General features: G+C 47.4%; 1 protein-coding gene and 1 pseudogene across 1 annotated transcript; both read left to right on the top strand.

Annotated features, from left to right (window-relative positions):
• The first annotated feature begins 568 nt into the window (after positions 1–568).
• Positions 569–23,801, top strand: LOC135896297 (uncharacterized). The gene is made up of 4 exons (XM_065424653.1): positions 569–788; positions 15,468–15,606; positions 17,523–17,760; positions 22,332–23,801. Exons 1-4 carry the CDS (start codon positions 569–571, stop codon positions 22,512–22,514), a joined length of 780 nt encoding a protein of 259 aa, XP_065280725.1. The 3' UTR covers positions 22,515–23,801.
• Positions 14,546–14,727, top strand: LOC135896308 (U2 spliceosomal RNA; annotated as a pseudogene).
• Positions 23,802–24,180: the final 379 nt, after the last annotated feature.

Genomic DNA, 24,180 nt, shown 5'->3' on the forward strand with positions numbered 1-24,180 from the left:
TTTCATTTTTCTTACCCGCTGGAACATGTTTTTGTCTAAATTCGAACTAGATCTACGATCTGCCTTAAGTGCAGCGAACGATTAAGCGTGTAGAGTTTGGAGCGTGGTATGCCGCAGGATTTTTCATACGTCACTTTGCTATGCTGCATCAAAACACGAAGCGATGAATTACACTCAAGTCCTAAAGCCTACGACCCTTCTAGAATAACGTTACATCACTCAATCGGCGGCCTAAAAATTTTTCCAGCACTGCGCCTAGTGATCTCTCGTTGGTCCTCAGTAGTGTACGATTTAGCACCTAACGTCTCACCTAAAAACTGCTAAGTTTCTGTGCTCGGGGTTAAACGACATCGGAAGGATTATGTCGACTGATGGCTGAGCGTGCTGCAACAGCAGACGAGACTGTTGCGCGCCGAGCACAGCCCGCTCGTCGTGTGCTGGTACACGTTGCCCGATGGGAATGTCGAGCTGTGCGCCTTGCCTCGTCTGGCACCATTGCATCGGCATGTGTGGAAGCGTAGCTCCTCCCCGCCGATGCAACTTCCCCGATGTCTTCTTGGCCGTTTGCATGGCGATGCGCTCGACCCCGAAAACCGTGTCATCGGTGGCGACGCCCGTTGCTCAGGGTGACGCACCACCCAACCCGCGCGACAAGCGAGGCTTCAAAAGGTCTGCGCAAACTGTCGCACCGTTTCACACCATGGTGGTGCGGATAGAGAAAGCACGCCCGCCGCCGCCGTCCCGGGTGCTGAGGCCGCCGCTGCTGCTGCGGGATGCGCCGTCGAGAGGTACGCTCCGTTCAATGCCCCCGGCATTGTGAACCCTCTGCCGGTCCGCCGTTCATTTGTTTCCACAATCCTCCAATGCGAGGGCACTTTCGATTGGAATAAGATCGCGGTGTGACCAGGCGTTCCTTCCAAGAAAGCAGAGCACCTCTGTTCCACGAACGCGCGATGTTACGACGATATGTGCCGATCAAGTGACCAGCACCAGTGCTCACTTTGCCCTAGTGCGCTGAGCTAAAGTTTTCGCCATCTATGTTGCCGACAACTAGTACAGCTTGAATGCTAATAATGACACGTTGTTCTCGCAATCTCGGATATGCGGTACGTTATAAATTAGGCTTTTTTAAAGGCTATTGTTGGGCATTTCGACGTTGTGTTTCGGGGTAAATGATGGCTCGTCTTGCAGATGAGATGATTAATTTTATTTTTAATGTTTGCCATAGGGTTGTGGTCGCGAGAGGAATGTAGACACTGCATTGTGAGCTCGTAACCAGAAATGCCGAGCTAGGCTGTGCGAAAAGATATTTGCAGGACAGTAATGGCGAATGCTCTGAAAGACTGTGCAAAATTGTATACTTCAGTAAGAATATTCCGAACTCCTTCAGTCATAGAAAAATTCATTAGCTCTCAAATTTGCGTAACGACTTCTGAGTCGCGTGTTATTGGCACCTAACCTATAGTGCGAGCGGCCGCCGCACTTCGTCAGTGCTCGCACCATCGACTTCGACCACATCGTAGACAACGGAAATGGGTTGGGCTCCGCCTCGCTCAAGAGCTGGTATATTAAAACTGCGAAAATGAAGGGTGCGGAGAAGAAAGAAGGGGAGGCTGGTCCACTTACCGAAAGTTTTACAGCAGTCATTCGCACATATGACGTGGGTTAGCGTCAAAACTGATAATTTTCTGCAATTTGGCTTCGGCGACTTCACCTCTATTTTGATATATATTCTGGCCCTCTCGGCCTCTAAAAACGACATTAATGTGAATGTGGAAGCGAAACAATTTTGAAGGTCAGCTCGTTGCTAGGCAAGGAAGGAGATTGTCGTGTATGGACCCTTCCGTGCATGTAGAGATCGCAGAGAGAGAGAGAGGAATACAGGAAGGCAGGAATGTTAACCAGTCAATAGTCTGGTTGGGTACCGTACGCTAGGGGATGGGAGAAGGGGAAGAGAGAGAAGGGGAAGAGAGAGAAGGAAGAGAGAAGGTTTAGATACGTGTACGGACAGTACTTGAGTTAAAGTCGCTCGCGCAAACCAGAAGTTCTGAGAAAACACAAAAGTGCCTTCACTGCCTTCTGAGACGATGATCAGTCGGGATGGTGCTCTAGTATTGTCTGTTCACTCAGAGGACGATCATCTAATTTCCTGAATGTATTGGACAAAGATTGTTTTTGTGCTTAAAATTGAGGACAATGGCACAATAAGTGGTCAATGTTCTCCTCGCGTCCGCAAACATCACATGCAGGACTATCAGCCATTCCAATTAGCGCTGAGTAGGCATTCGTGAAGGCAACTCCAAGCCATAACCGACACAGAAGAGACGCTTCGCGTCGGTGCAGACCGGCTGGAGGTCTGAGTTGAAGTGACGGGTTTAGTCTGTGCAGTCTTGTGTGCCTTGTATGTACGGTATTCCACTCTGCTAAGCAGATCGTGCGTGCATCACTGCCAAGTTGTCTCGTGGCGTCGGTCCTTGAGAGAGGAATGGGGACGCAGCGTTCTTTTTGGTTTGACGTCCGAGATGCCTTATCGGCGTCATCATTTTGAATGATACCGCAATGACCTGGTATCTACTGAAAAGAGATATAATGGCCTTTATCTCTTAAGTGATGGACAAGTTCCGCGATTTCACACGTGAGCTGATCGTGAGTTCCATGTCGGAGAAACGAATGCACGCATTGCAAGGCCGGCCTTGAATCGCAGAAGACTGCCCATTTTCTCACACTTTCAGCACTTATCACTTGAAACCCGACGCGGAGAGCCGCGAGCTCTGCAGCTGCAGGTGTAGTGGCATGGGAAGTCTTGAACCGCTTGGTGGTTATTCTCATTGCTGGTATAACTACAGCGCCACCGGAACTGTTTGATGAAGTTGATCCATCAGTGTAGACGTGTGTGTAGTCGCTGTATTTCTCGTACAAGAGAGGTAAAGTTAGTTGATTGAGCGCTGATGATGGCAAGTCCGACTTTTTCTGAAGTCCTGGGATTGTAAGGTTCACTTGAGTACGGCGCATACACCATGGAGGAATGGAAGGCCTTGCCGCAGATGTGTAACCTGACCTGAAAGAGGCACGGTGCGCGAAGACAGTCGCACTGAATGTCATGTGGGGCCTATCTACTGGGAGACTTGCTAGGTGGTGGGTAGGAGTGCGGGCGCAGTGTCTTATGTCCACACGCATTGTTTCAATGCTAATGTGAGTTCTAATAGTGGAATCTTGAGCGACTGCAATAACTTCAGTCATTGACACACTCCGCGGTAGACCAAGACATATCTTGAGGGCTTGGGCTTGGATGCTTCGAATTATATTCAGGTTAGTTCTGCAGGTGTTGGACATGACCGGTAGGCTGTACCACAGGAATAAATAAAGTTGCAGCGTAGAGTGGCATTGGCACTCCCCTGGTCTTTCCGGCAAGGAACTTAAACATATAGCAAATTCCTGTCAGGCGTTTTTCACATAATTCACATAAGGGGCCCAGGAGACATTTTTCTCAATGACCACCCCGAAATATCTGTCACTCGTGCTGTGCGAGATCAGTTGTCTGTCGACGGATATCACGTATGGAGACATTGATTTCCTGGTGAATGCCACCACTGCGCACTTTTCGTATGATATATGAAGTCCTTGTTCTCGAAGGTAGGTTGATGTTAAAGTGGCTGACTTTTGAAGCCGCACGCGAAGCTGCAGTCGTGTCACAGCCGACGTCCAAATGCAAATGTCATCGGAAATGAATGGAGAGCCTAACGGTGCATGGCAGGATATCGGCGAGTCCAACGAGGGTTAGACTGAAGAGCGTTGGGCTGAGTACTCCGCGCTGAGGCACCCGACGGTTACTGTAATGCTGGGAGGTCGGGCCATCCTCGGTAAGTATGGAAAAGGATCTCTTATGTGGATAGCTACTTATCCAGAAATAGACTTTGCCGCCAAGTCCTACTGCCTCTAACGCGTTGAAAATCGCTTCGTGCGTTACGTTATCGTACGCTCCTTTGACATCCAGAAACAGGGCAGCAGATAATCTTTTGTAGGACTTCTGGTGCTCGACGTACGTCCCAAAGTCAATAACGTTGTCTATGGAAGAACGGCCACGCCTGAAACCGGCCACCGCATCTGGATGTACCTGTTAATGTTCGAGGTACCATTCTAGTCGTGCTAGAACCATCCTCTCAATTAGTTTTCCGATGCAACTGGCAAGCGCAATTGGTCGGCATGATGCAATGTCTACAGGCGACTTGCCAGGCTTAAGCAGTGGAATTAGACGACTGGTCTTCCATTCCTGGTGAACCGTACCTGTCTGCCAGGAGCTGTTGAACAAGAGCAGGAGCACTTTCCGAGCCTCTTCGCCCAGATTACATAGGGCACGGCAAGTTATACCGTCGGGTCCTGGTGAAGATGAACGCTTGCACAAGGCCAGTGCAGCTTCGAGCTCGTCCATGGAGAAAGGACTATCCATGCGGGGGTCACGTGAAATCGATGAGTGGTGGAGCGTCGATGTTCCAGCGGAACTAGTTTCGCCAGCAATCCTCCTGCAGAAAGCTTCCGCTACGTCACTCTGGCTGCATTGTTGGTGAAGGGCCAAATACTTAAAAGGGTGGCGCTGCTGAGGGGTTCCACGGAGACCACGAACAGTTCTCCATATGTGATACAAATGTTTTCGTGGATCCAATGACTCGCAAATTAACTTGCACCTTTGCAATGCGAGTTTGTCCATGCGACGCTGAATTTTCTTTTGAGTTCTTCTGGCCAACCTAAACTCATGTACAGACTTCGTGCGCCTGTACCTTCGCTCTGCACGGCGACGAATTGTACGAAGCTTCTCCAGCTCACTGTCGTATTCGGTGCGTGTATAGATTCTCGGAAGCGAATCTGTGGCACGTGTGACTTGTCCTCTAGGCTGGAGGACAAGTCATCACTACAGCTGTCTTCGACAATTGATTTGAACATTGGCCAGTTTATGCATTGTGTGACGCCAGCTAACTTGGAGCCCGTCAGCCCTTCAATCCTAAGATAAGTGGGTAGGCGGTCACTTCTCCGCGTTTCAATATCCGGAAACCACCTGTCATTTCTAGTTAAGGAGCGTGAAACAAAGGTGAGGTCCAGGCAGCTACAGTAGGCAGTTCCACGCAGAAAGGTGGGGATTCCATCATTTAACAAGCACAGTTCGTGTTCGCAGGCAAATGACACTAATCTTCTGCCTCTCGAGTTTATCTTAGAACTTCCCCAGAGATGGTGGCGGGCATTAAAATCTCAAGTAATCACCAAAGGCTGCGGAGTCGCTGTTGTGAATCACCGTAATCTCTCGCAGTCCAACCGACTTTAGGGTGATATGTAGGCTCCAATTAATGTGAAAGTGAGCTTGCCTTTCTGCACTGTCAGACATACGTATTGGTTTTCTTGGTCAGGTGACACTGGATGATGGACATACGTAAGATCCCGTCGCATGAATACGATGATCTTGCTGCATTCTCCGTGGGTGGCGGACATGAAACACTCATGCCCGGACAGTCTGATGTTATCTGATAGAGGCTCGCCGATGACTGAGAACTTATTCGTGAACACAAACTGCTGAAAGTCCGACATGCGCAGCTTCAGTCCTCTGGCGTTCCACTGAAATATCGACGCGTTCCGGACTTCGTCACGAAACGATGGCTTCAGGAGAGCCATGATTTTAACCAACAGCTGCAAGTACTGGACTCAAAGTGTCCAGCACCTGTAGCGCGCTTTGCGCAGACGAAGACTTCATGTTAGTATAACGCGAATGGCATTCATGAGCGACCGCAGAATGTTGATGACCTGGAGATCATCAGCCAGCGTCGCTTCAGCAGTTGCCGAAGCCGTCGAAGACGGTGCGTTTTGAGGTAACTTAGCAAGGATTTGTGCCCTCGGTAGCTCAGGCCATTCTTCAGGACGGGCGAGCCTCTACGCTTTGTTTGCTTTCGTTGTGTCTGTCTTGATGGTGCAGTGCGGTGATGCGGCAGTCCTTCTTACGGTAGCTGGCGTGTGCCTATCTGCAGTTGCGGAATTTCGTGAATGTTTTCGGTGTCGATGCCGACGTCGTCGAATAGCGGCAGCAGCCTCTCGATGCGTTGAATTGTCCCGCACCACTCGTTTTAGAATCACGAATTCCTTCCACACCCGTGGGCAATCCTTTGATGAGGCCTTGTGAGGTGCACTGCAGTCAGGGCACTTTAGAACATGTGTGCTGCAGGCGTCTTCTGAATGGGACTCAGAGCACCACGGGTACACGACGTTGTTTACGCAGACACCCTTCACGTGGCCAATCTTGCAACACTTGAAACACTGGAGGGGCTTCGGTACGAATGGTCGTACTGGATGGCGGACATGTCCTACTTTGACGTGGGAAGGAAGGCTGTCTCCTTCAAACAAAATCTTCACACAGCGTGTCTTTCCAAGTCTGAAAATCCTTGTAATGAAATTGCCTTCTGTCGTTGGCTTTATCAGCGTTGGCAAGTCGTCATTAGAGATGGCAACGTCGACGCCATAAATGACGCCCGCAGTACCATCGCCGCCTGTACAGATCATTGATCGCACCTTTACATTGTCGATATCAGTTATATTACGTAGGTCTTGTAGGGCGCTGCGATGTAAGATATCAACTGCCAGGACATTTTTCCGCGAGGTAATTCGCACGTCTATAATCTCATTTGGTGCGATTTTCTCGAGTAACGAAGAGAGGACCTGCCTGTTGAGGAGCCACAAATTGGTCGCTGGGCCCACGGGCATAACGAGCACAGTGTGCGGCCAGCGCAGCTATGCACCCTTCACGGTAGAAGCACTTGGCGGCGAAGATGCGTGCAGTAGTCTTCTTTTCGCTGATCTACTCATAACGACCTTGAAGTCATCGTCCGACGAGTTGTAGCTGTTTGAACATATCTCAGTGGCCTCGCTGTCTGTATCGCTTGACGCATTTGCACGTTTCCTGGACGCTAGCCGACTTGACGGCTGCTCATCAGGAAAGTCCTCGGGGATCTCTTCATCCATTGCCGCAAGGAGGCTCCGGAGCGGCAGCTCCAAGAAATGCAGGGAAACAAAGCGAAAAAGCGGAGACAAAAGCACAAGCGTTCTATCAAAGAATCACTTCGTCTTCCTAGAAATCGCAGCGTGTTCAGTGTTAGCCGAGAGCTCAACAATTTTATCAGCTTCGAAACTCCCCACAGACCTCCTATTCCAGAATCGATGTATAGTTATTGAACAGTGCAGAGATCTGCTGGTTGTCGTGTTACCTGCGGAAAAAATACAAAATTTAAAAGCTGCCCACCTGGTACCACGATAGAAGCAGAAAAGTAGATCTCGGAACGCACTGTTAGAAGCAGCCGAAAAGAGGTTAATTTTCGTTAAGCACTCTTTGGCAAGCGATGAATGACTACATATCGAGACGAAATTTTATTTTATTGCTCAACTATGGTGTCCAGATCATTCAACTCACCGCAGATCAACATTCAGAGATTTCGAAGCGAAGTTTTGCCACTGGTGAGATTGAAAAATGCTGGTATTGGCCAGCCAAGCAGCTATGCGTGTCATCTCAAAATTCAATACCTGTTGTAGCATTTCTCATTAGGCTTAAGTTAAACGCTGAAAGTAGCAGGTTACCTTTGATTTTTAATATAGAGTACCACTTGGTACTACGCTTCAACACAATGACGAGTACGTTCATTTACAATACTATCCGAAAATTTCGTATAGTAACACGATAGACTTAACATACGGCCATGCGGGCAACATATAAAGTCAAAAATCGCAAGCGGGAGCTGACGACAAACAGTTTATATAATTTTAGGTTGAGTTTTTATACAAATAAATTGACTCGACGGTAAAGAGCTTCCGAATACTAAGTGCCTGAGATTGACTGCCTAATGTTGATGCATAGTTGGTATGAAAAAGTTGCATATTTGAATAAGCAGCCGTATACAGGAAAGATATGGCCAGGATGCAACGGCAGCAAAGGAAAAAAAAAATCTCTGTGCCCTGGTTGTAATGAAATAAAAAACGCGCATTCCGTAAACTAAAGATCCTCCTCATGCGCATTAGCCAATATCACAAGAACGTAGTTTTTTTTAAAACGAACTGGTACCACCGTTTTTTTTTTGACCTCACTCGAGTAAAACACCTTATCTGGCGCGTGAGTTGTCAGGTTGTAGTAACACTTGTGCCACATAGCTCTTGAACTAGTCTTTGATGCGGACTCGCCCATAATACTGCGGTAGCTAATTCACTTCACATTCAATTTGCCTTTGCTCAGGCTTTGCGGAAGTGACCGGACAACTGCATTTTGGGAACATACACTGTACTGCACGCTCCATTGAACTGCACAAAATTCTCACCATGGTTTCTTACCAACGCTAACTTGTGTTTGCGATATGCTTCGTGAAACCGTGGATAGCTGCTGCGAAGGCTCCATGGCCTCTGTTTCGGCGGCACCATTCTTGTAACTCAGCGTTCCTTACGGCGTCCTGTCGGTAAGATACCTAGTGTTATATAAGGACATGTGTGTAGAAGAGCCGGCTAGGGCTATGTAAGGACATGTGTGTAGAAGAGCCGGCTTCTTCAGTTGATTCATGACCAGTGCGTCCATCGTGAGGCGATTTGGCTGACTCCTGCATTCCAATGCGGAGTCAGGCCCCAATGCGCTCAAACGAGACGAAGGGGAGAAGCGGGCGAGTGGCGCGCCACCAGTCGGGGCAGCGCCGTACATTGCGAGGAGGGGGTCTTCTGTGTTTGCCGCAAGATGGCTGTGCGTGTGCGCCAAGCGCAGAAGAAGTGTAGCGGAAACGTACTTCGCTACGCGTTTAACTGCGACTTCTGTAATTCACATGCTCATAATTACCGATATGCACCGCAGTATAATTTTCTACGGCACGTTTCTAAGGCAACACCGCATTCACTAGAGGCGCTTTTGTCCTGTTTTGGACCATCGAACTCATGGCTGAGTGGTAGCGTCTCTGTTCACACTCCGGAGACCTTTGGTTCTATTCCCACCCAGCCCATCTTGCAAGTTGTTTTTATTTATGAATTGCCTTCCGCCATTTTCGCTCACGGCCAACGCTGCCGATGACACCGGCTTTTCTGCGACACGAGCTCCTTAACGCTATCGCGTTAAAGAGAGAGAGAATGTCGAGGCAGTCACAGAGCCCTTTGCTGTCAACGATAGCCAGGTGACACATTCACCATTTACACGGCCGCCGCGTGTCCGCCAGCAACGTGAGAAGATGCCTGAGTGCTTAGCCGTGGTGCCGGCCAGGCAATAGCAGCTCGGATGCCGAGACCGCAGGGAGTCCCAGGCGTCGAGACGCAGAGAAAAGAGAGAAGCGTAGAGAGAAGCCCTCTGTTTGGAAAAAGTGGGGCAAAAACAAAGACGATGCTCGATTGGTTTGGCCTCACGGCACGCCGAGGAGGCCGGGGACGGAGCGAGGCCTTTCCTGTACTTTCGGGATGTCGTCCGGGAGCAGCCGACCGGGAGGCGCAGCAGGAGGGACCACTCCTGCCTTGTGAGGCCGCGTTCGAGTTGTTTTATGGCACAACGGCGTGGAGTTAACGCGACGCGTCACCCCCTCTCCACTGCCGGCGCCGACACACGCTTCGGCGCGTAAGCGCATGCAGCGCCTTCTGACGCGTGTCTGTAGGGAGGCTTTACTTCGTCGAAGCGTTCCAGTGACAAGCGTACATTGGCTGGATTTTATCTTGACGTGTACAGGCGTGCAGCCCTTTCGTTCAGATGGAGCAGATTGCACGCAGACTGACACTCCGCTATATCAGCCCTGTGATAATTAGCAAAGTTCTCGAAATATGTCAGGAGATATTGCTGTCGCCTTTCGACAGAATCGACGCTAGCGGAATTGGTCACATCAGGCCGATGAAGTCTGCAATGTCAATCGCACGAGTCGTATGTTTCATAGCAGATCAAAAACAACATATTGAGCTTGGCAAGCATTGACGTTTGACTTCGCTAGTAAGGCATGCTTAGGATGGTTTAAGCGCATTGCTTGGTGTGTGTCCACTCGGTTGTCCTCGTTGTCAGCGCGCTCAAACAATCGCAACTATATTGAACTAGTCTATCTGCAGCTGTCAAATCGAGAAGTAAAGCAAAAGTGTCGCTTTCGTTGCTGAGCCATGCACTGATTAAATCCCTACACAGAAGATTGCACCTCTGCAAGTGCTAATTGATGGCAGGTCGTCATCCTAATTCATGATCAACTTCATATTGCATAGTTCATAATGACAGATGCTTGTGACTAAGCGTTCATGAAGAATGCCAGACAGGTGGTCCTTGTCATACCATCAGAAGCCCACAGTGGAACCTTCAAGAGCATTACGATAGCGAGCGTCTCTAACAGCGGAAATGGCGTGTCTTTCTGTCGGTGCATAATAGAGTGATGTCCCCACTTTTCCAGTGAGCGATGAGAAAACCAGAACAGAGACGTAGTTGACATGAACCTACGTATAACGACGCGTTTGAAACGTCTCGACGGATCACCCACGCACTACGAGTGAAGCTGACTGATCGGTAAATCCTTCTTTCCACCCGAACTCTGGTGCAAGCGATATGGCGAGCCTTTAGGGATTAATACATGGATTGATGCTTTCCTTTCCGTTTGTGAAGGTAGTGAGTATCAACAAAAACAAGCATTTTAAAGGATATACTCGGCAACGATGGTCCAATTGAATGTGCTTCATGTTTCCTGCTGGTACGAACTAGAACAGCATTCAGAACCTGTTTTAATATTGACACGTGTACTTATCTTTATCTGGCAACCACGTTTCGCCGCTTAACAACTGTAATCGCAGAGCGAGGTACGCGCCTGCATGTATCCGACATTTCTGGAAAGTTATCGACGCTTCTATCCGCGTGTCTGGTGTCGCCGAACCTTGTGTTATCAGATTTCATCGCGGGACACGAATGGTGTAGAACTTTGTGGAACACACGCGGGTCCCATCAGTTAATCTGGAACATTCGACGACTGATCTATAAAAGCCGACGCGCTTGACCCGCTGATCAGTTTTTCCGACGATCGCCGACCGTGTTCGCCGCTATCGTTGTGCTATAAGTGTAGCCTGTTTTTGTGGGCACAGGTTCGCCCAATAAAAGCTAGTTTTGTATTCCACCGTATTGCTTCTTTTTTCACCGTCACTGCCACGTGACAATATCTCTTAAATCTGAGTTCATTCTCGTTTAGGTCTCCATTCTCGGGCCAGATTGCAGCATATCTAACTCTATTAAGTCTAGTTAACTCCTCTGTCCTTCCTCTATCTCTTCCTCTTTCTAGAGCGATCTGATTCGGAGCCTTCAATAATGTCGGTGCAAAGCAGTACTTTAACTATGTCAAAAAGCGTGCTTCGCAGAAAGAGTAAATAATCTGCACTAATGGAGTAAAGTTACACTGGATACGTCATAGGCCGCGTGCCTCGAAATGTACCTTGAAGAAGGATCTTGTCGGTGGAGCGAACCAAAAGTTGCGAGGCTCAGTCAGGGAGCTGGATTGCTGCATAGCTAACTGACGGCTAAAACACCTTGTAAAGGTGTTTAACGGCGGGGAGTCAATCAGGCTGCGAAGTCAATCACGAGCTGTGATAATAAGTCAGCTGTATTGGTACGTAACTCATGGGGGACTAGAGATGCCTCACTAGAAAATTTCAATGCGGAGTTAGGCAAGTGCTGTGACGATCGTTTAGTGAGCTGTACTGTCACTAAGCTCATAGAAGGCTGTGACCAGTAACTAGAATACGCGTACGAAAAAAAGGCTTGCTGGTTCATCTTGATTGAATGTCGAAAAAGCGATGTGAAGCGGGGACTGCCATGGAAAGGGTAACGGACCACTTAGGGCGTAACACTGCTAGTGTTGGGAGTGCTAGTGTGCATGTGTAGGGAAGAAGCGAGCGCTACACCACGCCGAATTTAATTGTTACAGCCAACTATGAGTTATCATAATTCAAAGGTGGATAACGAGGTCACACGGGAAAGAAGTCCACACTGTGTAAAGCACGACCTCGTGTTGGAAGGCCTGTGCGATGTATATGCTCAGAAGCATGTGTTCTCTGCCTGCGTAATGTGCACGTCATCACCAAAACATCGAAGGTCAAATCGTAGGTCAAATCGTTTGCCATATACAGATACAGGGTGGTAGATGGGAGGCCTACGTGATACCCAAGCCGAGGACATCATGTAGGCAGCAGCCCGCGGAAAATGACTTACCACACTGTTCTTCCGATCGTATCTGTTCGCGCTTGTACCTACACGTGCCACACCAAGTCACCCTCTTTGTCTGACACCATGAAGACAGCTGAACGCACGTGCTTATGTTGCTGTTACCCATCTGTGGTAAAGGGACTAAATGCAAGTGCAGCCGACTATCAAGACGTCCGCATAGTGGCGGAATTGAGCAAGCGTTAACGTCTGTGTAGGAAATATTGCGGTGCACCATCATATGGTCAAAAATAATTTAGAATCCTTAAATAGGTTGTTATTCCAAACAGATATTATTTCCTTAGGTTTGTCAATGTCGTGTTGTTATCTTGAGGATTTAATCGCTTTTCCCGCTCTCATGCTCGCGAAGCTCATTCTATTTTACAGGCATAATTTACAGGACAGAAAACATGCGATTCAGCGCTGAGTCAACGTGTGCCCTATACTCCATGCACACCATTAACCGAGTCGTATGTATTGAAAGGGACAAACTTTTAGGACTCCCTTCGGGTTTCTCGAAAAATCACTCTCCCGTCTTAATTGGATGCATGCAAAAGGAAGTTAGGTGCAAAAATGTCTAATGAAGTTGAGTTTAGGAACGATCAGGGCCATAAGTGAATTGACAGCTGAATGGCAATAAGGAAAACTTGAACAGTAGCACGAAAATGTTCTCACGATGTAACAGTGCCATAGAAAAGTGAACTTCTTTCCGAAGGTGATTGTCTTATTTAAAAAAAAATTCTTGATATCGTTTAACATTCCCAATAAACTCACGGGCATTATATAGCCAATGTGCTTGGTGAGGATTCCAGATAAATTTCGGTCATATTATCCTTAACGTGTGCCAAAATCTATGTACACAAGGGCTTATGCGTTACGTCCACATGAGAATGCAGCAGCCACGGCTAGGTATGGAAATTCAAGTCAAGGTTTTTTGGAAGCACGGAGAGAAAGAAATGCTGTGGATAGTTGGAACTTATATTATAGGAGAGGTATAGCACTAACTGTTCTGCGACAGTTGGCTTTAGGCGTTAACCTGTACGTATACATGGTAGGAGGTGGTTCCCAGCAGAGTTTTGCGGGTCGCATCAAGTGTAGTTGGTAGACGTGTGCGGCTAGTGACAGCGTTGAACCCTTCGCGGAAGTGCCGTGGCACCTTGTGATGGTGCCTTTTCACGTACGCGTCAGTAAAGTGCAGGCCAACCCTGCCCGAATTGTCCTCGGAGAAACGCCTTGAACCCTGTGAGTTTAGCGGAAACTGACACATTGCAGTAAGCGCGCGTGTGTCGCGGCGTGGGAAATGTTTGTGGCCTACAAGCCCTGGAATCGGCGTAGGCGGTGTGGGGGCCACAGCTCATTCGGCGTCCTGTCACATGCGCCACTGCACCCACAATGACGCTCTGATAGACCTCGGAATGACTCTTTTATGCACGACTTGACTTTTTGAGGTGTGCTTCATGTTTTTATTGTTATACGGACGCTCGAGGCACGTTGACGCCACCGCCACCATCGTGCTGTGCCGCTATCGGTGGCGCATGCACGGAGAATTGGGAGAATGCGTGCGCGGAGAATAAGAGAACGCAGGGAAGTAATATCGCTTGCCGAGGTTAGACGGGGCGAGTGGAGAAAGCGTCTATGTTTGCGGTGAAGCTCGCCTCCTGAAATCATGGGTTCGCGACACTGAAATATTTCTATCTCGGCATTTATTGAGCTAATTTGAAAAATTTTGGGGCAGAACGCTCCCTAGAGGATATGTAACAACTTACAGCGTATAACCAAAATTTGCTGTGGGACCTGGTGAGGGGCCCTTTGATGGCGAACTGTCCATTGCCGTGCGTCAAACACCGTATGCAGATAAATGGCAGGCCAGGCGCTACTAGTCGTTCCTCCACGATGTTGCGCCTCAGAAGATGATGAGGCACCGGGGGCAATACATACCCGTGTATTGTTGGAAAACGCTGCCCAACGCCTTTTACTACGTAGAACAGACACGCGGCTCACCGCGCTTCGAGGGCACACACTGCTTCACCGTAGCCAAGGTGATCGTTTGTTGGTCGATGTCCCGCATTGCAGTAATGGCTGCAAGTTCACTAGAAAACTACAAGCAATCACACACAACATAGACCACACAAGACTGTTTCCCCATAACCTCCCTATGGAACTTGACCGTTGCTTTGGGGAAACATTCCAAGTTTGCGAATCGGGGCCACATGGACGGTTCGCATTTCTTTCCACCTCGCGGTCCTCGTGGGTAGAACGCTTACGGGACCGCCACCCCGGGAGAGCGGACTGACAGGAAAGGAGATACGCAAGCGCTTAAAACGCCGACAAAGAGAGGGCGTGCGAACGTACACAGGGCCGATGCGGGTCAAAGTCTAGTACCTGTTCTTAGCCGCTTAATGTCTGATACGGGTTGTATTTGGACCTACAACATAATACTTATTTTTGCAACTTGGTGGAGTGCTTAAAGCCTGCTTCCCTTCCACCGCGCGTCGGCCCGGTATTTCACTATCTTCTGGATCGGCCCACGTATGGAGAGAAATTCCCGATCTAGACGCAAATTCTCGAATAGACGCAAGCAATTTTTTCCAGAACCTAGCCATGTACAGCTTGGCTGCAAAAAAATGGGACAACTGGCTTGTCACATCGCACTTCTAGTGCGTCGAATTCATGTAAACACGGTAATGCGCTGTCGCAGTGCACATGGCCTGTAGCTGGCATGTCGCATAACTGGTGGGACATTTATGTTTAACAGAGGTGCTTACTACAAACATAAATCTTGCCAAATCCCTATGGCAACAGGATGCTACCAAAGAGCATCGGCATAGTTGCTAATACAGAAAACTTGACATTTCCAAAAACATTTGTCTAAAAAAGAAAGAAAGAGAGGGAGAGAAAAACAAGGACAAATGAAAGGCAGGGAGCTTAACTAGGACTGAGGCCGGTTGGCTGCCCTGCACTGGGGGAAGAGGAAAGGTGAGAAAAGGATTAAGAAAAGAAGTGAAAGCACAGTGTTGATGTCGGCTATGTAGTGAAATTGTTGAGCACTGTATCTCAGGAAGTCGCTCAGTTCAGTTGCTTTTAGGTATCGCAATTGTGGTTTTAGTCAAAAGTACGGTACCAATACCATCGCTAAGTGGACAGTTTATCAGCAGCCCCCTCGAACGGGACGCAAGGACGTGGTAGCTGGAAGTAGATTTGACTGACAACTGCCCATATGTATTTTCACTCTATAGGCGATATTCATTTTTTGAATTGTTCACTGGGGACGCAGGTCGTGGCTGCTCGGATTGGAAGCGACGAACCCTTCAGGCTGTCGTCTTCGTCGCCATCTTGTCTCCGCTGTGCTTGGCACCCGGTGCGGATGCGTTGTTCCTGAAAAAGAAGCTCAAGCTTTTGAAGGCCAGCAAAGGGTGAGGTCATCGTAATGCTCTGGAGTGGCAGCGCGCATCCTGGGTCGTGGTGGTTTCTCGCACCACCCGCGTCAACGACCGATGGCGACAGATAGTTGTATATCTTACAATACAATCGAAACAGGTTACAACTAACATACTTTGATTATGGATAGGTAAAAAAAACTCAGAAAAACGGCCGCTGGTGAAATTTATCTCAATTCGGATTTATCCGAGAAAGCCTTCTCGCTACCTAGAGCGAACGTTGAAAGGGCTTTCTTTATGTTCGGTGTCGTGAACGGGAAGCAGCGCGTCAGAATTGCCGATGCAAATATTGTAAAGTGTGTTTCTATATATTGCAAGTTGTAACCTGAGACAATGATTTTATTGCCTATCACCTAATAAATCAATTTTAATATTGACTGTATGTTCTTGTATTAGAGAACAGATGGATAAATTTGGGAAGAAATAAGTAAATAACAAAGAAACTCACTTTTTTGGGGCATGCAAATGTATGTTAAAAAGAAACGCATGAAAAATACTGAGAATTTATTAAAAAAATTAACTCCTGAAAACGCAGAACCCTAGTTATAACGAACCACGACTAGTAGCTAAGACAATCCGAACTCGTTTATAATGAATTTTGGCTAACTTTTGTGATGCATTCATTATAAACGAATTTGTTGTAATTCACAGTGAAAGGAAGCAAGGAAAGAATCGATTTACTGAAAACTAAACTACGCATAGTGTATAATAAGTTTTGCCTGTGCTCTGAACTACATGCTTTTCCGACTCACAAAGAACAGCATTTTCGAGATTGTGTGGACCTGCTCCGGTCTAGTTCCCTCAATGTGCTAAATTATGCTGGCATAGTACATCCACTGGAGAAAGCACGCTTGAAAAAAAAAACAACAGCAATAAAGATAACTCCCCAAAATGCTCTGTTCGCGGCATGCAATAGCTTTGTGGTCCAGGCAGCGGACGCCCCGACTTCGATATATGAAATGTCCAGCTCGTTATGAGGTAATTGTTTTAACCCGATAGCGTTAAGGGTGCTGTGTCGCATAAAACATGGCATCGGCGCCGGCTGCGATGTGCGTATGCGAAAAATCAACCGGAACCACACGTCCCGATCCACGCAGGCACTTCGCGTGGCGCAGAGGTGCTATTGAACTAATTGAATTTCTCAAAGTAAAATGGGTCAGGAAATTGGTAAAGTACGACTGACACACAGCCTACAGACAGGATAACGCCAGATTGTAATTTGAATATACGACAAAACATAATTATGTAACGTGGCGAAACTCAAACACAAACACTTTTTATACAGCTGCCGTTATAGGTATGTCTTAGTCGGAGTGGCTCACCCCGCTCGGTTCCTATAATGCCGTCCAGACGGCGCTCGCCTCCGCGCATCCTTGGCAGCAGTAGCGCCTGCCGTGGGGGGAGAGAACGAACAAAAAAGAACCGGAAAGCTCGCCTTCGTCCAATGCATTGCCGCCAGCGTTTCCAGGAAAACGTAACGGTTACATAAGCTACATTTGCGGGGAAGCGTGAGCAGCAGTCAGGGATCTCTGAATGTTATCGCGTTCCACTCTTAGAGATGAAGCTTAAGCATCATCAAAAATTTTTTGATGAGAGGTCAGTAGCTTTCGATTGTTCTACATAGAAAATAATTCGCTTTATCTGGGCTGAGATAGAGCGAAGGACATTACAGCATTCGCCGTAAGCGATCCTTGGCTAGACTAAACTGTATCGGAAAATTACACTTACCCGCCCGATTGAGCCATCTAACCGAAAAGCATGGCGTGATTGAAAAAAAAAGAAAAAAAAAGGTTGTAGCGTGGGGACGTACGCAAGAACACTGAGGGATAGGAGACGTTGACTTTCGCCGACAGTGACCAGCTATAACGCGATGGACGCTTGGCCATTTGCAGCAAGTTTGGTCTTAGGCCCCAGCCCCAGCCGCAGCACGCGGTCGGCGCAGCATGGTTGCCGCCGCCTCAGTGGGTACCGCCCCCTCACCCGGTGCCGCTGAGCGGACCTCCGGTGTCCCACTGGAGCTACACTGGCGACTACTCCGGGTGGGTGCCCCCGCCAGCGCCACAACCAGTGCCGGCGCACGGCTGGGCTGCCGCACCACCAGCTGTGCACGCAGCCCACCCACCACCGCAGGTGAGAGCAGTACTCGAAAGCCTCCACACGCACCGCTTACGTGAAAGGGGCCTGATAAGAACTGGTTCTATCTAAACCAAGTCTGACCTGTCGATGTTAAATTAAGAGATCTTCAAACTCGAAAACAGTCAAGTTTTGAACGTAGGAGCTAGCCTAAGTGCAGAAAGAAAATAGCCGACGATGAACTACATTGACGCTTCTCTTTTCGCTGTATCTCTTGTTGGGAGACTGATACTCACCAAGTAATTCTGTTTGGCGCAAAGTAAGGAAGCATACAGGGTGGTGATCGCTTTTGTGTTTACGGAATTTCGAAAACTTGCCAGTTGCAGATAACATGATTATTCAGGGAGGCGGACATGCAAGAAAAATCGAAACACATATTCAACTAGTTAACGAAAAACCCATAATTATCTTTAGGATTAGTTAGTTTATGACACACGTTGCAGTTTACGAGTCTTAGGCAGTGAGTTGGCAAAGCGTATCGACTTGGAATAAATTTCCAGAATGATGCGAGTTCGGAGGTATGCGCCATCAAACTTACCGTAAAAATTGACAGTTGTTCCACTTACTTTTTTTATCAAAACACTCTGTTATGCATTGAAGCACAAAAGTAACTGGAATGCCCATGTATTTCGTTACACTTTGCGAAATACTGCCTCGAAACTGATGTCATCCTGGAAATTCATTGAAGTGTACACGTCTTGCAAGCTCACCGGCTACAGTTCGGGAATTACAATATGTGCCACACAATAATTAATTAAGGAGTTAATTAGTATATTTTTGGTAATTATTTCAATATGTGTTTCGATTTCTCGTGCTGGTAATGTCCGCCTCTTCAAATAATCCAGCTCAAGGGCAAGAATTATACCATTTGCTAAGGCGATTTTCAAACATTCCGTAAATCTTAAGAATGATCACCCAGTAGAACATAGATTACCCATGTCTTTCTATTATTTCTGTCTGTTCTTTCTTTTTCTTTCTGTCAGTTTCTCTGTCTGTCTGTCAATACGTCCGTCTGCCGCTCTGTTCCTTCTGTCTGTCATATTTACCTGCTATACTGTAAAGCCGCCAGCTTCCATAAGAACGAATTGTTCTGTCTAGCAATTTTTCACAAACTTGTTCTAGTGTACTTAATATGTCCTCCAAGAAAATTCACCGCAGTGGAGTTTGTCTTTTTTTTTTGCATGCAGTGATTGGGAAGGCTAGCTTGTGGCGTCGTTGGGAAGAGCTGCGGTTCGTTCACAACGAGTAGTCTGAAAAATGCCACCAAGCATTAAAATTTCGGTGACTTACCACTCATCCCCTGCTTTTGAACAACGCATATGATTGACTGATTGATTGAATGACGTATATAATTTCTTTTCAATAAAAAAGAAAGCAACAATGCATGCTGAGGAGCCGGCAGGAATGTCTTGAGTTGGAAGGGAGTTAACGGCCCCTTTTTACTAAAGTAGTAGCGCCTTGGAAAGCCATCATTCCTGAGCATCTATGCCCGTATTTACAAAAGTTCTCCTGTATACGATCGTTTCCCGATTGGCTGGTGTTACTCTTGATAGGAATGGGTGACAGTCTGACAATACCCGCAACAATGGGCAATGCGTGGGAAAACTTCTGTGAATAGGGGGCGCTATAACGTACCGCTATTCCAAAATGTTTCTTATATATTTCTGGAACCAGCCATCCACGATTGGCCAAATTTTTTCGGGCTACACCCCCGCCCCCTGCCCCCATGCTTATCTCTCACATGACGTCCCCAAAATTGAAATCTCCCCGTCTGATATGACTTACGCACACGGATTATGCATCATTATATTAAGCAAAAGAAAAACAATCGCTTCTGATTCTTCACTTAATTGGCCATCAGCCCGCCGATATTGAGAAAAAGATGTCAGGCTGCGGACACTTAGCCTGTCTGTCACGTGACGTCACAAGACTGCGAAAACTCACCACGTCAAAGTGACACGTACGCATTAATGGTGCGTATCAATCAACATCAACAAATCAGAATTTTTTTCGGAATAGACGGAGACGGCTCCGTTCTGAATGGAATAGATGTCCGCGTGCCAAGTATTCAGAAACTGGCTACTCGGAGCTGCCGGGGACCATGAATTTATTTGCGTGTAACAAACATTTTCGCGTGGCAATACCACGTTGTAAAGCCCTTTGATCGCGTTTACAGCATTGCTCTGTCCACTCTACGCTCAGGGACTGTCTTAGAGGCATTATTAACCTTCCGTTGCACACCGCGGCAATTTCCGACCAGCAAGCGCAAGCTGAGCAAAGGGAAGCGGGCCAATCGCAGACACCGGCAACACCCTCCGCTTCCGGTTGTCTACTTTAACTGATCAGCCCTATTGAAAACCTCGCCCCTGCTGCGTGTTCCTCGCCTGTTGTCGGCCAACTAGATAAGAAAAACCTGTCAAGATAGGCAATGCTATTCGCTTTGAAAGCAAACAAAAGTGACTTCCTATAAACGAGGAGAGCGTTTGATTGGTTGGTTCAAACAACGCAGCGGGTCACCACCTGATACTTGCGTCTGCACTTATGTAAATTTGACGACAATGAAAACAATGAAAACAGATTGAAGTAGTTTTACGCTATAAGGCCCAGGGTCGCCAACATTCATTTCATCGTTTATTTGAGGGCTCTTCCAACAAAAAAGTGTATTTGATAGCTGCCGCTAAAGCTTGTAAAAATAATAAAGCAGACGCATGTGAATATCGAATCACTGGTTGGTTTATGCATTGAGCTTACCGCCCCAACAACAAAAGCGATGCGGGAGGTTACTGGTAGCAGCACCCCGGATTAGTTTTGACAACTTGTAATGGGGCAGCTTGAAATTTCAGTGCAAAAAGGGCTGGAACTTCAGAGAAGCACTCACGGAAAGTCCTTAATTAGACTTATTTAGACACAACGGTTAATACATTTTACAACGGGCGCAAGGAGGTCTCGTTGTCACTTACTTGGTGCCTCCGACTACCATCTTGTTGTAAGGTTATTTAACAGATATGTGAACACGTCAGGCACGTGCTCAAAGATGTCGAACATGTGAAAGCTTTGCTTGTCTTCTTGGCGAGGCGGGTCAAGTTTTTGTCTACTAATGTCCTGCATTTCTTTAATTTGCCTCATGTCGCGGATTCGGGCCTTATTATTTACTGTGGTCTTACCTCCTTTCATATGTTGCGTTCAATGGAGGTGAAATCGAAAAAAAGAACAAACGTCCGTGCACTTAGATTTAGGTGCACGTTAAAAAACCCTCAGTGGTCAAAGTAATTCGGAGTCCTCTACTGCGACATTATTCTAGGCAAATGGAAGGAAAACCCGCACCACCGGATATGGAGCAGGCTCAAACCAATAAAAATAAATGGAGAGATGTTGCAACCCACAAGAGACTTGAAACTCGATCGCGATTTTGGCGCGTAGAACCCAGGAATTCAAGTAATTTAATATTTTGCGTTTCCTTCGGCACATGCGCATTTCCTTGGGTTGTTCGCGCTCTGTGCACTAACGATTCACGCAATCATTGTCCGTGTGTGCTTCTAGATTGTCCCTGTTCTTATCGAACCGAAATTTCAAGATAAATCAAAGCCATCCAGCCCGGTTTACAGTTCTTTCGATTGTATTCTGCATCATAATCATTTACATTAACGCAGGGAAGGACTTGCAACAATAACGAACTATTTATTCTGTCGGTCAGCTGGTTTTAGTAAACGTAACTTTTAACTTCTGCTGCATATGTCGCATGTTATGTGGTCGCTCATTTGACAGTGATCCTAGCTTCCACTCTCCTTTTTGTATGTTACCCCACCTCATCCCCCTCACGTTACAATCTTCATAGCAGAATGCTTTTCGTTTGTTATTAGGCCAACCTTGTTGGGTCTAGTCTTCACAAGTAATCTTTATCACCTTCTAGCCACTGCATATTTCGGCATGTGCTGTTATTCGAAGAGAGGCGTGTGAAGTACGTGAGTCCACCCTCTTGAAGGATGCTTAGAATGGCTGGGCCTTTCGGCACTTTTGTCGGTTTAATCTGTTTCAACGCTATCCTCTTGCACGCTACAGCGCGTATTGTCTGAAACAATAACATTCGTTTAGACTGATAGCTTTAAAGAAGGCGATGCAGACAGTTCAACCAGGGTCATGCCCAGTTGGCAACGCTATACGCAATTTCCTCGCACCGCCAGATGAACGATGCATTCATGTACAGGTGTGACGCCCATTTGCGTACGAGAAGCGTATTAGCGCTTTCGCGGCCTTGTGCATACTAGAGTACTTCGGCAAAGGTCCCAGGAATGTAGCTTTTGAGAACGGTGTGTAATCTAAGCGGCCGGTGAGCATGTCTCTGAGAGTCGAAGGACACATTCTCTGCGCCACTCTCCATCAGTTGAAGCATATAGCGCTGTGTCCTGTGGCCTCCCTTTTTCTTCCGAATTTCCGTGGTGCTTCCGCCATGTCTGTTGTTCGACTATAGACCAGCCAATGTTCGGTCTTTCCTGCATTATCGTCTCGGCTGCAAACGCGTGTGACAGGATTCTAACACGCACACGCACACTGCCCCGTGTCTGCCGCAGGGGCCCACGACGACGTACGTGGTCGAGGCGCCAGTGGACCCCGGAACAGCGTCGTTCGCATCGGCCGCCGGCAAGGGAGCGCACCGGCCGAGGGGACCGCAGGAGTACCAGTACACGCTGCACTGCCCTTACGAGCTGTACATCCAGGCCGAGCAGCCCACGAACAACAAGGACCGCTGGTGACGCTGCTCACGGTGCCTGTCGAGCGACGGGCGACACCGACCTATATAATATCAGCGATATTGAACGAGTGGGTCGCCACAGCCTTGTGAAAGCTTCAAAGATTGCGCATAAGCCTTTCGCTGTGTAGATACTTGACGGCCAGTTGTCTCGACACAACACGTCACGCTGTTCCATGCTTGAACTTTGCTGTTACGGGAGAATCGAGAATAGCTAGATTAGGCCGTCGTTAAGAGGAAGCTTTAGCTTTGGTGCTCCTTTCTAAATACATGTAGAAGGAGAATTCGTTTTTTTTGGCAACCACTGCACCAGAGTTGACGGAGTTTGTTGCATTTAAAAGAAAAACTTGATATCTAATGACACTTGGTTTCGAAAGATTAATCTAGATTGACATTTTTTATTAAAAATTGGGAAAACCCACAAAAGTTTGCGACTCTCTAACTCAGCAAGCAAAATTGATATCACAATTCTGTGAATTTCATCTAATAGTGCATCTAAAGCGGACAAAATTGATGTTACATATGAAGCTAAAAATTTTAGTAACATGGAAATACAGCATTTGCAGAGCCTTTGTACACAACCAAATAAATTAGTTTAAGGTATAGATTCACATATCCAATTTTTCCGCTTTGATTATGCTAAGGAATTCCGTTTACAGAACCGCGATATCTGTTCTTGATGCAGAGCTATTAATTTATAAACATTGTGCGTCTATTTATTCCAAATTCATTCCAAATTTTATTCAAATTTTCGAAAACCCTTTCCCCAAAAGTCAGGCCCTAAATCGAAGTTCCGCTTGCAACAGTCACTAGAATTTATCTTTCTCTCTCAAATGCAACAAATGTCATTAAACTCGGTCCAGGGGTTATCTCAGAAAAGCGTTTCTGCGTTTTACACGTATTTATATAGGCCACGTCGGAGCTGGGCCTGAGCTAAAGCTTCCTCTTAAACGGCCCTCACCAGATCTGGCCATTGTGAGCTGGCAAGTGCAGAGCATACATTGCGCCATAACGACCGTGTCTGCAAAGTATTACATTGCTACGCGCCGCGGAAAGATGTGAAATATCAAACCAAACGCCGTTTTTCCTTCTCCTCGCGGCCGCCGCCCTCCATGCCGGAGGATGACGTACTCGTGTGCCTGCACCTACGTACTGGTGTCCGCAGTTTCACGTCGCTCGTGGTGACACGTGACTTCGAGAAATATTCAAGGCAACGTTGGCTATTTGTGGGTATCTGTTGCCTGAATTGACGAATTGATGTTTAGAGAAATAATAAAATACACAAACGGAGTATCTGCGTGTTTTTTGTTTTACTTCGCATCGAAGCAAGAGAGATGTACTTCCGCTTCGTTTACTTGTTCCCACAGTCGTGCGGTCACGTGAGCAGGTACCGAAACTAGGCCATTTTCTACCGTGTTCCAGCGCATGACCATGCTCTGAGATCCGCTTGTTTTGCCTCAGTATTCATGTAGCACTGAATTGTACTGCTAGTCATGTTTCCTAGTGCACAGCGCGCAAAATCGTGCACTACGCGAACGAGACAACAGCTCGCGCGCAACGCCGTCGGCGGAAGTGCGTAGCGCCGAAAAAAAAAGCGAGGAGAAAAAAAAATAAAGGCGGGGCCTCAGACGTATGCGTCACGCGATCCTCGGTGTCTCGTATGGGAGAAC

This window comes from Dermacentor albipictus, chromosome 3, assembly GCF_038994185.2.
Source record: "Dermacentor albipictus isolate Rhodes 1998 colony chromosome 3, USDA_Dalb.pri_finalv2, whole genome shotgun sequence".
In the NCBI taxonomy this organism is placed as follows: Eukaryota; Metazoa; Arthropoda; class Arachnida; order Ixodida; family Ixodidae; genus Dermacentor; species Dermacentor albipictus.

Excerpts from the sequence above, each read along its gene's own strand:
- LOC135896297 (XM_065424653.1), top strand. The coding sequence starts at position 569 with ATGGCGATGCGCTCGACCCCGAAAACCGTGTCATCGGTGGCGACGCCC. Across the intron at positions 15,607-17,522 it reads CTTTTGAAGGCCAGCAAAGG|CAAGTTTGGTCTTAGGCCCC; the intron begins GTGAGGTCATCG and ends GGCCATTTGCAG. Across the intron at positions 17,761-22,331 it reads CAGCCCACCCACCACCGCAG|GGGCCCACGACGACGTACGT; the intron begins GTGAGAGCAGTA and ends TGTCTGCCGCAG.